Source organism: Salmo trutta, chromosome 11, assembly GCF_901001165.1.
Source record: "Salmo trutta chromosome 11, fSalTru1.1, whole genome shotgun sequence".
NCBI classification, from domain to species: Eukaryota; Metazoa; Chordata; class Actinopteri; order Salmoniformes; family Salmonidae; genus Salmo; species Salmo trutta.
Window position 1 is genome coordinate 16,284,605 of NC_042967.1, and position 13,997 is coordinate 16,298,601.

At 45.6% G+C, this 13,997-nt stretch overlaps 1 protein-coding gene across 6 annotated transcripts in view; it reads left to right on the plus strand.

Moving 5' to 3' along the window:
• The first annotated feature begins 394 nt into the window (after positions 1-394).
• LOC115202314 (CXXC-type zinc finger protein 4) overlaps positions 395-13,997 on the plus strand; it is a 31,588-nt gene continuing 17,985 nt past the window's right edge. For 2 of the 6 annotated variants that reach the window (XM_029766386.1, XM_029766388.1), the window contains exon 1: positions 395-880. Coding sequence is in view for 3 of the 6 variants with exons in the window: in XM_029766390.1 (XP_029622250.1) it covers positions 3,008-3,871; positions 6,272-6,349 (942 nt within the window). In the remaining 3 variants the exon portion in view is untranslated. Of the gene's footprint in view, positions 881-2,875; positions 3,872-6,271; positions 6,350-13,997 lie in introns of all 6 variants that reach the window. The other 4 variants (XM_029766390.1, XM_029766391.1, XM_029766392.1 and 1 more) reach the window with 4 other exon arrangements.

The following is a 13,997-nucleotide window of genomic DNA, read 5'->3' on the forward strand; positions in this document are numbered from 1 at the left end:
TACGCGGGAGCCGTGTGTTTGTGGCCATCGGGAGGGATTTACAGCCTAATCGTGATGAATCCCCGTGGTGGCACGCGCAGGTCTTCGTAATTATGGCAGTCGTTCTAACCGAGATGGGAGAAGAAGAAAAAAACCACCCTGATAGGAGGCATTTTATCTTCATCACTGGACCGCTCAATTCCAATTAATTTGACAAGATTTCCCTCACGCGAAGCGCAAATCCCTATTAAAAGACGCATACTGTAAATGACAACCCTCTAAACGCTTCGCGTGTCCGAATGAAATAGAAGAGGAGAGAAAGGGAACGACAAAAGGTTAAGACGCAGCTTCCCCAGAGTTATTTCCCGGCAGAGCGCCCTAAGCCACAGTCATTGGCCCTAAGCCAGCCCCCTCCCGAGTGCGCCTAGTGTTTCTATAGTCATTTCTAACCAATGATCAGTAGGTGTCCACATCCTAGCGTCCTCACCTCAGCACCAATCAGCCACACACAGCGACAGGAGACAGCACGGAGCTAACAGTAGGCAGCCACACACAATACACCTCGGACCAAGGAGAGGAAACACCCACAACGCACCGTTATTTCCCCCCACCCCCCCTACAGCGCCGTGGTTTTATAATAATAAACCGCTTTTTCTTTTCTTCTAAAAGCTCGATAGGCTATCGCTTTAAGTTTGCTATTTTTCCTACTTTTTTCTCATGCCAGGAAAATAAGTCTGTAAAAATGCTCCTTTTGTTTTGAGCGCTCTTTTTCAGTGTGGCTGTGCTCTTCCCACATCCTCGCGTTATTTTTATCTCCATCGCGCCTTGCGGTAATGTGCCGCTCTGTGTTGGCAGCAGACTGCTAGGCGTCTGGAATCTCTTCTCGCCAGGAACCTGGTAGGTAGGTGAAGCTCTTCCATTTTACCCAGTACAGGCAGCGTCATATGATATTTCTCATGCTTTTCTCAGACCCCCCGATTTATGTCGGCTAAAGCTGGCGGTAAAGTGATCCAGGCGCTGTCGGATTGATTGTAACGGTTTATTTGTACTGTCAAGAGCCCTCTATGGATTGTTTCTGCATGACCTTTGGTCTCCGACAGACCAGACTAGCGATAATTAATGGAAGCCACAGCAGCCACACAAGGGCTCGCCAGTCGTCATCGGACGTACACTACTGTGGTCCTCTCTCTGTCTCCCTCTCTCGCCCTCCCTCTCTTTCTCTAAGTATCGAACATTTCTGTCTTTCTAAAGTTTGTTTACAGGCTGAGAATCGATAGCCCTGACTTGATTGCCTTTGGGCTGCGTATTTTGCTCCTGGGGTGAATTGATTAAGTAATAATGACTGCGAGCCGGACCGATCATTGAGGCATGGACGGTTTTGTTTACTGGTGGCGGTGGGGTGCTGTTGGGATGGCACACCATGGCATGTTTTTGTTTCCACCTACTATCTATCTTATCTATCTATATCTATATTATGCATTTGTATGGATAATATTTGCTTCATATTATCAGGTAGGCTGTCATTGTATTCAAACAGATACTATTACATTTGTTTAATATTGTGATTTTAGAAGAATGATCTATTTTAGCTTTGTCCTCAAGTTGAATATTAATAAAACAAAAACGGTTAATCGATTATTTGGCATGGATTTCATCATTCAGGAATTTAATTTTGTGGTAGAGGAGATGTAAGCACAATTACTGCTTGCTGGGCAGTTGTATTGAGAGTGGGCATGTGCTTTACTATTCTGGCTGTGCCTTAAGAACACCCAATATGTTCTCTCTCTGGGGTTCCACTGTTCCTGTGTGGATATTTCTCATTCATTTTGAAAGCTAGCTGTTGGGTTGTACCATGGAAGTGACTCAAAATCCCTTAGTGTTTACCTGTAATGGATTGGCTTTGGCAATTAAACAAAGACTGAAAGAGCCTGCAAAAGTTAATGCAGGGAGGGGGGGGAGAGAAGTGTCTAATCGGGCTTTTATCAGTGGAAACCAATTCCAGACAGACTGGGGGAAAGGAGAGGGAGGGAAGATAGGAAATGGAGTCTCCCCCCCTAAGGCACTTGATACTACAGTTGTCAGTGGAGGTCTGTCCGTGGAGGTCTGTCTGTGGCTTCGTGGGTTGGATTGAAATTCACCAGTGGTGGTCTCTCTCCGCTGTCATTGTAATAGAACCCGGGATCCATGAATGAATACCAGGTGCTATTACGAGAGCGAACGGGAGTGGGTTTACATGGAAGAGACCTTATCGCTTTAGAAGAACATCAGTGATGGTGAAAATAATATACATTGTTGTCCCTCGTGAGGTGTTCAATGTGCATAGTGTTTTGGAGACTGTAGAGCACCAGGATAATGTCAGGTTGGTTTTGTGTTGACGTTCCAGAGTAGTTAGTTTCAGTGAGCATGGATGATATTTTTTGGCTGAATATTGTGCTTATATTATTTAAGTGACTGGTGTCATTTATATCCCATCCATGTGTATTTGTTTGTCCTTTGCAAGAATATACCATCAAATACATAATTGATGAGACTTATTTAAAATATATCCAGGAATCCTTTGACAACCGTATTAAAAAAATCTCTTGAAAGTCTCTTCTGACACGAAGCTAGTGCTGTCCTCTTGAGCATGCTAATTCCTGTATCCTGTTATGACATGTTGGTATGTCACAGCTATTATACTATTGTCACCAGATAAGGATCTGCTCGCAATAGTTTGAGATGCGTTTCATTATAAAATAGTCCGAAAGAAGAAAATGAACGACATGCCAGCTGATTTGTCAAACGTCTTTTATCAGCTTTTATCTCATGGAAAAACTTGGAGCGAGAATGGAAATTGATTAGGCTGAGGATGTTGTTTTCCTGTTGTATCTGTAATTGTTTGTTCTTTGTGTTCTAGTGCTGGAGGAGACAGAAGCAGGATGGTAACATATTGTTGGTGGTAACCAGCAGCTTCTAGTTTGACGAAGGCCACCGTTGACGGCGACCCCGGACTCTTCCCCAGTGAACCCTGCTCAACCGTCCTCCAGCCATGTCTAATATAAACAATGCTCTCTGCATTGAGAATGGACAGAACGCAGACGTTTCTCTCTTACAAAAGGATAACCTTCAGAACCTGCAGAACCTGCAGAACTTGCAGAACCTCCAGGATGGTGGATTAAGCCAGCTTTTGGATTATAACGCAGAGATGGAACGGTACCGCTCTTTCGCAAACTTTTACAAAACCAACGGCGCGTTCGGCCAGACGGCCAAGATCGCCCGCATCACAACACCCATTTTCCCCAGTGCCCGGATAGGCATGTCCCCGTGGAACTGCGATAACGCCATGCTCTGGGGGAGGAAATCGGCGACAATAAACCCTAATAGGACCAGCATGCACAGGAATGACTCCCAGAGGCCGGGGAAGCATGGCGTGCCGCCAGAAACGCTACAGCAAATGGCAAATAATAATTTCCTCTCTACCTTATCCCCCGAACACTGCAGACCTTTAGCGGGAGAATGCATGAACAAGCTGAAATGCGGCGCCGGCGAAGCAGAGATAATGAATCTCCAGGAACGTGTCGGAACTTTTTCCGCCATTCCGGCTTTAGGGGGCATCTCATTACCTCCCGGGGTCATCGTCATGACAGCCCTTCACTCCCCCGCAGCCTCGGCAGCCGTTACAGACAGTGCGTTTCAAATTGCCAATCTGGCAGACTGCCCACAGAATAATTCCTCTGCGTCCGGCGGGAACCCGGCGAAGAAGAAAAGGAAGCGGTGCGGGGTGTGCGCGCCCTGCCGGCGGCTAATCAACTGCGGCGTGTGTAGCAGTTGTCGGAACCGTAAAACGGGCCACCAGATCTGCAAGTTCAGGAAATGTGAGGAGCTGAAAAAGAAACCCGGCTCGTCGCTGGAGGTGAGAAAATAGAACCAGGAAACCAGGAGGGGCTTTCACTCCCTCCCCCTTTTCCTTTCTTTTGTTATTATCCTTCTCTCCCCTCCTTCACCGTCCTCCCTCCCTCCCCGCACTCCAAAGTATTAACCTTTTCATCCAGTCACGTTTTCTAAGCCCTTGAAAATAGTTTCCATGCCCACCCATGCCTGAACATCCCCCCAGCTTCTCCAATCTGCCTACCCGCCTAGCCTAATTGGCAGTAATTAGGGGTGTTTGTGCGGAGCGCAAGCTGAGCTTGGCTCAGACACCCCGTAATTGCTGCCAGTCGGGCTGGGGCTGGAACGCATCCGAACAACCCCGGGCTTGGCTCGGCTCCAAGCCGGAGCTGGGAAATGGTTTTCAGCAGAGAGAGCGAGAGAGGGGGTGAGAGAGTCATCCCTCTCTGCACCCCGGTCATTTTAACCAATTACGGAGACCGTCTCTGTACGGCGAAGGCCGATTACCCACAAAGCACCAGGGCCGACCACCGTGAGAGTGATGGCAGGGCCCGCTGATGGCGTCCGTCTCATAACACTCCCCTAGTTTAATACGGAGGGAGGGGTGTAATGAAATAAAATCCCCCCCAGACACATTCTGTTCGCCTGATCCTATAGGAATTGATTGAGGATAGCGGGTTTTTGAGGTGAAATCATTTTCTATTCTATTTGAGGCCATTATGACGGAATGTGGATCAATCTTTTAGGGGTTGATACTTTGCACATACTTGAATACAGTAATGGTGGGCCCTAGAAAGCAATTGTGATGCAAAGATGTCTGGAAGTTTTTGGGATGATGCACTTACAGTAATGGGATAGTGCTGGAGAAACTAGTATGGGTGTGTTTTTGGTTTTTAGACCAAGGAAGGAAGTAGAGAAAATGGACAAACATAATTGACAGCTAGCGAGAGCATTTAGTTTCAGTGCCCTCTACATTCAGAGGGCAGGGCTGTTTTTTTATTTTTAATTGCTGTATTTTAATTGATTTATTTGGCGCCTGACATTTTGTTTCTAAAGGACTGTGGTGGAATACAGATAGTTGTAAAATGTAAGATTGTGTTCATGGTTCTGACTTCCTCTGAGACAACACAGGTTTCTATTGTGGTACACCACCACAACACACTATGGCGCAGTAGGCCAGCGTGGCCCAGGGATTGGTTCAATAGTTAAGTGGCAGGTAGAGCCGAGTTTTAAAAAAAGGGTCCTAATATAATATCACTTGGTCTAATGTTGAATAACTTACTGTAACAGTACGTCTCTCTTCAACGTTTAATAGTCATTGTTTACTTTATTTCCCCCGTACATTTTTCAGAACTTGGTCGTAGTTATGAATGTGTTGAAAGCTTGTTGTTCCTTTGGAGATACAGACGTACACTGAGTGGACAAAACATTAGGAACACCTGCTCTTTCCATGACGTAGGCTGAATCCAGGTGAAAGCTATGATCCCTTATTGATGTCACTTGTTAAATCCACTTCAATCAGTGTAGATGAAAGGGAGGGGACAGGTTAAAGAAAGCATGTTGCTCCTTGTTAGACTGTTTTCTTATTGCTGGATTGCTTCCCTTGATGTTTCTTGCCTACCTTATCGAAAAGAATGGAAACATTGATTCATAACTCCTAAATAATGCACAGGATCTGCGTGAATATGCACAGGATCTGCGTGAATATGCACAGGATCTGAGTGAATATGCAGATGGAGGCATGTTGTGGATCTAGTGAAGTAATGGCCCAGGACATCTTTTTATTATTTACTCATCATACCACCTATTTGTTCAGGATTCTGTTTGGTTCCAACAGACTGTGTATAAGAAAGTGAGATAATTTGCTGGTTCCATGCTTCAGACTGAATGTTATCATGGAATTAGTAATGATACTGTTCTGAACTGTCTTCTAGATCCGTCTGAAGGGTTGTGAGTTAATGGTTTCTGTGTTAAAGGTACACTATGGAAGTTTAGTTTATTGTTTATCTCAAATTTTGGATTCAGTTCTGACTGTATGGTACACGCATATACTACCAAATAAATACATAGGGACAGTGAAGATAAACATTTTAATTTGGCTCTATACTCCAGTATTTTGGATTTGAGATCAAATATTTTACGAGGGGATAGTACAAAATGTCACCTTTTATTTGTGGGTGTTTTCATGCACAACAGTTTTACCATTTAGAAATGAAAGCACTTTATGTATCTAGTCCCCCATTTGAAGGTGTCATATTTGGATGAATTTATAATTTAGTCAAGTTAATTATTTGGTCCCATATTTCTAGCGTGCAGTGACTACATCAGGCTTGCATTCAGTGTTGACTGTATGGTGCATGTGGTAAAATATTGATCACTTTGCAACCTCCATTAAACCACACAATCCTTGTTACCCGTGTTACAGGTAGGCCCGTGTTTTCCTAGACTGGTCCCTGATCTGTTGACAAAGACCTTAGGCGTTGGCTATACAGCCTGGGACCAGGTTAGTGTTATTGATACTTGGCTTGATTACCAGTACATCAACATCAGCTTTACGCCATATAACTCCTTTAACCACAAGAGACACAACCACCCTCTGAAACCTGTCTGTTGTGGGTTTTAAAGTCCTACTCCGCACGCAGTCTCCTTTTCACCTCATTTAACACTCGGTTGACTTAACAAAAGGCAGATCTCAATAGGTGGTCCTGGGGGAGGGGGGCTCCTCAAGCAAGGGGGAGGCTGATGACATCACAGTCACTACCAGATCAACTCTTTGAATGCCCTACTCCTTGGAAGTTTGAAGTTGTCTAATATACACTCTTTAGCGTAGCAATTTTTTTTTTGTATCCTTTAGCACGTGTGTTTACTTAGTTTTTCAACAGGAAAAGTACAACAACCAAAAAAATCACTGCAGGATGTCGTTAAATGCTGGAGGTTACAGGTGTCCCATAGAGGCTCATTTGATGTTGACTCCACATCCCCAGGTCCTAACAGGTGTTCTCAAACGAGGTGTTCTCAAACAGGTGTTCAGGAAGACGCCCTTTCATGCCTGATGGATGGTTTGGCTGGGTTCGGGAAAAACATCCATTTGCCAACTAAGACCGTTGGAATTACCATGGAAGGAAGGGAGGGTGTGAAAAACAAAAACAAATCCAAACTTGCTTTTAAAAAAGAGATAGGTACTTGAATTGTGAGTTCTGTCATTCAGATTATGGGGTTCCTCTTCTACCGGTAATTATTATTTTTGTCTCGGTACCTGTAATTATAGAATCAGGTTGTGCCGAGGAGGCTGTGTGTGTGTTGGGGTTCAAAGGCATTGTAGAAGGTGTGAAGTTAGTTACATACCCACTTGGTTTGGATGTATTTTTGATATGTTCAGATTCAGTCATTTTTCACCACATCTCGGTGCTGTAAACAATCCTGCATGGTTCCATGTTGAGACGTAAATGTGGTGAAAATATTCAGCACTCGAGCGAGTTTGTATAGACTTCAGCACAGGCACGCACGCAGTCACGGGGTCGCACACAGTCACGGGGTCGCACACAGTCACACACAGTCACGCAGTCACACACACACAGTCACGGGGTCGCACGCAGTCACGGGGTCGCACACAGTCACGCAGTCGCACACACACAGTCACGGGGTCGCACGCAGGCACGGGGTCGCACGCAGTCACACACAGTCACGCAGTCGCACACACACACGCACGGCGTCGCACGCAGTTACGCACAGTCACGCGCACGCACGCAGTCGCACAGTCACACGCACGCAGGCACGGGGTTTCACACACTCAGTCGCACGCACGCAGTCGCACGCACGCAGGGACACTCAAACAGTCTCATTCACACAGTCACACTCACAGTCCCCCACTCCACACACGTAAACATTAGCAGCTTGTACCTCTCACCTAGGAAGGGAGGAAGAGACTATAAGCTAGTGGCAGAAGCCAGTTAGATTTGGTTGTCAGTGTTTCCACATGGGAATCACCCTGAACTAATTATATCTTAAGTAGCGCTGGATAAATGCAAATCAGAATTTTACTCACACCCCTGAAATCGGAGAGCCAATTTAATCTAATACCCCCTTTAATTTAGCGCACTAATGCAAGACCCTGGAGGATTGCCCCGTGTCACCGCTGTGCTGTTCTGTTCTGCAGCAGTCTGTCTGCTTCTCTTGCTCTCTCAATCTGTCATTCCCTCATTCTCTCTCTTTCTCTTTCCCTCTCTCTTACTCCTTCTCTAAATCAATCAATCAATCAATCAATCAATCAATCAATCAATCAATCAATCAATCAAATGTATTTATAACGCCCTTTTTACATCAGCAGATGTTAAAGTGCTGTACAGACACCCAGCCTAAAACAGCAAGCAATGCAATCTCTCATTCTCTCTCTCTCTCCATCTCTTCCATCTGTCTCTCTCTCCATCTCTTCCATCTGTCTCTCTCTCTCTCTCTCTTTCATCCCTTCCATATTTCTCTCTCTCTCTCTCTCTCTCTCTCTCTCTCTCTCTCTCTCTGTCTGTGTGTGTCTGTGTGTGTCTGTGTGTGTCTGTGTGTGTCTGTGTGTGTCTGTGTGTGTCTGTGTGTGTCTGTGTGTGTGTGTCTGACCCCATAATGGAATAGTGTGGTGTAGAGGAGGCATCTCATCCAACCTAACATTTCCCCAGCAGCTAACTCTGCCTGGTGTTACTCCAGGGTTCTAGGTGTAGTCGGTGTTCGTGTGTCTGAGAGAACCTATACACCTCTTTATGTCAACAGGGAGTCCCATTGAGACCAAAGTCTCCTCCACAAGGGAGCCCTGCGTCCTACAGTTACACACAATGTTATTGTAGCACTGGCACTGCAGACCAGGTCTCACCAGGGCTGTGACTCAGACCGTTTCTGAGTATACCCCAAATGCTTATGTCCTGCTTCTGAACGCGTACAGTACTGGTTATGAATCTGTTGTAGCGTCTTTAGGATGCCACCTTCCTACTGAAGTGTTTCCTGAACCCATATGTTATTTTTCATTTCTTCCCTTCTTTTACTTGAGTTTTACTGCTTAGTTTGTGGAGCGCAGTCACACTGTTCCACTATAGTTGATTTTAGGGAAGGACTCAGAGTCCAGGACTAATGTGTATCCATTTCTCTACCAGCCCGATTCAGAGGTTGTATTCATAAACAGTTTAAAAGTGTGAGAGAGATGCAGTTTAAATGCACCATGAATTATTGAAAGATCGCTAGGGGCTGTCAGAGGGAAGGAGATACTCTATTTCCCCCGCGTGCTAAAGCTACAATTGCTCATTGAGCGATCTTCACAAATTCATACGAGTACAATACGTGAGTTAGGACGACGACAAACTGTGATTATGGATGGTTGGCTTGATGGTTTTAAAGATGGCTGCTGTGTTGTGCACTGGTAAGTAAGGCATCGTGCGTGACTCTCTTCCCCCTGAGTGAGTTGGTGTATCGTGGTGCTTTGCGACGTCACAGACCAGAGAAATGTTCAACAGCATCTTTTTCTGTTCAGTACAGGGTGAGGCCCTAAGACTCCCCATTCAGATTGTAGTACTTGGTACAGATCTATAGCGTATCCTTTTCAGTCAAACAAATTCGGAGGCCGACGGTCTGCTGCGTTTTCCTTTATTCCCAGTTTCTCTGCTAGTTCTTCACTTGACAAATGAGTGCTCTGTCGTACAATCTAACCTCTACCATCTTGCCAATAATTAAATATTATCCCATTTAGAATGATTCAATACATCTGAGATTTGTACACGATGTTAAAGGCTCACGTTTACTGCAAGATGTCAACAGCAAGAGCATGTCTTCCTAGCCTGCTTGAGTGACAGGTTGACAATTCCTCAGACATTTCAAGTAATATCTTATTGATTGAGGTTTCTGAGACTTCCAATGTATCCTTGTATTTTGTAAACAGAGTCACTGTTCACCGCGACACTATATACTGAAAGGTGTTTACAGGCCATCTCTGATACCGTGGGTTGTCTTAACAAGCAGGAGAGAGAGAGAAATGTAGCACAATCCCATTGAACAGAAAACCGCTTCTCAATTAGCGAATCTGAAAGGCCACCGCCATGGCATCGGCCCCAGGAAAAACAGAGTGCCCCGGAAAATGGCGTGCATGCAGCGCTCTCTCTCGTCCTCCTCTCTCTTTGTGGCGTGTTGTGAAATACATGAAATGGCAAGATGAAACGGCGGCGGTTAGCAGCGGCACAACATCCTCTGGCATAAAAAAAATGACATTTTTATTGTGATAAGACACCCTAAAATGGTGGGAGGCAGGACCTTGAAGAAAATAAAGCCAGGGATCCATCTCAAGCCTCTTAATGAGAGAGAGGCCGCGCCAAATAATCGCCGGACGCGTCGGCGGGACTGCGCCCCGAGTCTAATTTGTTTAAGGTGTGCTCAGAATAGATAAGGACCAATCTGTGGCCTTTTCTTCCCTCTCCCTCTCCCCCAACCTTTGCCTCCCTGGAGATAACGAAGAGTCGCCCCCCCCCCCTTCCCTCCCCTCCCAGCCAATCTCTTCAGGCAGAGAGTAGCGAGGTGGAGTGGAGGGTGGCGAGAATAAAATAACCCTGAGGGACAGACGGCCTTTTAGATCGGCGGATCTTCAATCTTGTTGGATTTATTTGAGTTTTTAAACCACCGATTTTAATTTGACGGAGGTCTGAGCGAGGGGATAAAAGATGAGGCCCTAACCCTAACCCTCACAAGCATGTGGTCTCAACCTGAAGGGCAACCTTAAGCTTCTGTCAAGACAATAGGATTTTGCCAACCGAGCTGCCACGCAGACCGCTTAATTCTACATATCTAGCCTCTCTTCTCCTTCCTGCAGCATTCCTGCATGCTACCCTCTACCCTGGGCTACTCATGAGAAGCCAGGGTCTCTCTGTCTTTGTTCCCTTCTTGTCTTTAAAAAAAAATGTTTTATCAAGAATTGTCTTGCAGCAGCGGTGCCTCTGTCAGCTTTCATTTGCAACACTGCTAGGCTATACTCCCAGTCCTGCCAGCAGCTAGCACAAAAGCTCTTAAAGAATTGATAGTTTTGCCACTGCCACCAATTAAGTCTGGGGTGTAATCGGAGGTGCCCTTACAGCCCGCGGCCCGTCCCCTCCCTCTGCCCCCGTTTTGATTTAACATCCCACGGCTCGGTGGAGAGGGGGAACTCGTTGTCATTGGCCGGAATAATAGGAGAGGAGGGATGAGGGAGCGGGGAAGAAGGTGGGGGAGGGAGCGCAACGGAGCGTGCCGGGTGGACAGCGTGAAAGTGCAGGTGCTGAAGACGTTAATGTGTGGCACCTTTAAATTTTAAACAGATGGTAAATTATGGATGGTCGGCTCTGGCAGAGAACTTGAAGGTATCTCGACATTACTGGGAACCTGTGTGAGGGGGGGGGGGAAGAGCGAAGAAGAGCGGATGTTAGTAAGTGCAACGAGGCCACTGCGTCAACCATGGCAGTTTAGATCTTAGCACATGGCTTGACAGAGGGATATTAATCTAACCGTAATATAGTGTTTCTCAGCTATCATTGCAGATAGTTAATCATTTATAATACGGTAGGTGCAATGATGAGGTGTCTTGTTTTCAGGAAGAATCAGGAGAAAACCTGTTTGTCTGGGTCTGAAATGGCTTCCTATTCTCAATGTAGTGCACTATAATTGACCCCTATTCCTTATTTACCAGTAGGGCACTATATACTGTAGAGGATAGGGGGCCATTTCAAACACAGCCATTGACAAAACACTTTCCAATATCCCTCTGCCTCTCTCTCTCTCTCTCTCTCTCTCTCTCTCTCATCCAAGGGAATTGACAAGGAAGTGAGCTTCTGACATCTATTTGTGGTGGATATAGAAATCGGTCAGTGCGGTTAAAGCGTCTCAATTTCTGCAAGTCAGATCCACGCCTATCACCACCACCTCCCTTTACTCCGGGTCTGCTTTCAAATATGAATATTTCATGCCAAGCATCTGATACCGTGTGCAGCGAGACATTTTAAGGCTTTTTTTTTGTTGTTGTTGTGATAGAACCCCTCGGGGTTAGAGAATGTCACTAGAGGAGTGAAGTCAATCTCTGCCCCCCCGAGCAAAGAGGATAGAATGTATGGTGCCTCTGTTGATGACATCAGGTGGCGTATTTTCCATTCACAAACCAGGAAGTACCTTGTCCATTGAAATATAGAGCCGTTGGCACTTTTGCTGTTTACATTCAATGAGAAACGTATTGTATATCTATGGTTGTAGAACTAGAATCCACCATAGAACTATAGAATGTTGTTCATATTCTAAAAGGAAGTAGTTTTTGTCACCATAGAACTAGAATCCACCATAGAACTATATCATTAATTCTTCTATGGTTGTCACACTTTGAGAGAGCTGGTTGGAGTAGTTCCACTGTGAAGAGCAGTGGGACGATCTGGATAGTAGCTGGTTTATTTTGACGTGGTGTGACCACTTTCTGTGTCTGATCGGTGTGGAGTTGGATGACCGAGCAGGGGGTTCGTCTGCTCAGATTAGTTCTGTTTTAAACGCTTTGCCTTCAGCGTATCACGTTGCACCGTTGGCTGGCTGTTTTTTGGCTACGCTGCGACTGTGTCTGTTTTAGTAGTTTGCCTGTCTTGTCAATCGAAATGTGTCCGTTTTGAACCGCTTCTCCTATATCATGCCGTTAGTGTATCACCGTGTCTTGTTGGCTGGCTACACTGTGAATGTGTATCTATATAGTTCAATGTTTTTTGTTGTATTTTTAGTCTCTACACCCCTCAAACTCAACTCTGGACCTCGAGGCCAGTTCCACTGCATTTTTTTTCATTGTTCCCCTCTAATCAGGGACTGATTTAGACCTGGAACACCAGGTGGGTGCAATTAATTATCAGGTGGAACAGAACCTGAAGGTTCAGGATCTCGTAGGGTGAGAGTTGAGTAACCCTGGTCTGTACTGTAGTCTACGGTCTAAATGTCTTCTGGTTTCAGTCTTGAATTTGATAATGTATCAATATATTAATACTATTAAATAATTAAACGTACTGAAGGATTCTGTGTTAATTAGCCATGGGCTATACTAATAGTGGCTTAGCGTGTGTTAGCCACGTGTTGGGTTACACATACATGTGAAAGGGAAAGGGGGGATACCTAGTCAGTTGTCCAACTGAATGTATTCAACTGAAATGTGTCTTCTGCATTTAACCCAACCCCTCTGAATCAGAGAGGTGCAGGGGGCTGCCTTAATCGACATCCACGTCCTTGACACCCGGGAATGTGTTAATGCTTGTAAGGTCCAATGTTGTTGTCGTTTTGTATGGTCATAGTGTCTGCTAACTAGTGGTAATAGTTGAACACATAATTGAGAGTTAATGGCTATCACATTTTTGGCTTTTGTAAATTGTCTAATTTTAATTGGTTAATTTTCCCAGAATATTCCTCCTCTCTAATGTGTGGTGTTACAGTACCTGGTTCTGCAGTATAATTCACATCTCAACTACCGTGAAGCGGCTATTCAGCTGTCTGCCCATAGTCTTCATCAGGGTTTTCACAACTAAAACTGTACTGTTTGTGATGCGGTACGCTTTATCATATGTAGATTTTTTGTCCATAAATATCCCTGCCTCCTAATTCAGCACCCCCCCTCCCCAAACCCCCCCACCCCCCAGTACAGACCTGTATGTTGGAGCCAGTCCTCTGCTGTGGAGAATCTGCTCCGAAGAGCTGCTCTCCCTCAACACGCGCACACACACACACACAGCTCTCCTACTTTGCATTTTGATTTAACATTTCAGAGGAGCTGGCAATATGTTGCCTCCCTTAGGCCCTCTTTCCACCAGCTACACATGGCTTCTTCTGGCCGCCACGCCAACAGGCGCTCACTGACATCGCTCGTTCAAAGGGCTGGAAGTTTCCTATACTCCAGATCCCTCAGGTGCCCTGCGCCTGCACACTTGACGTGTGTCCCGGAGTTTAGTTTTCGGTTTCCTTCCCATCTAGCCTCCCCCTGTTTGCTTTCTCTCACTCTCTCTCTCTCTGTCTGTCTGTTTTTCCCATTTTAGAACGCCACTGACCTCACCCTCTCTCTCTGTCTTTGTTTTGTTTTCTGGAAACCTCTGTCGCCCCAAAGTACCCCAGATAGGGTTTTCTCCCAGTGGAGTGTTGGATAGCTC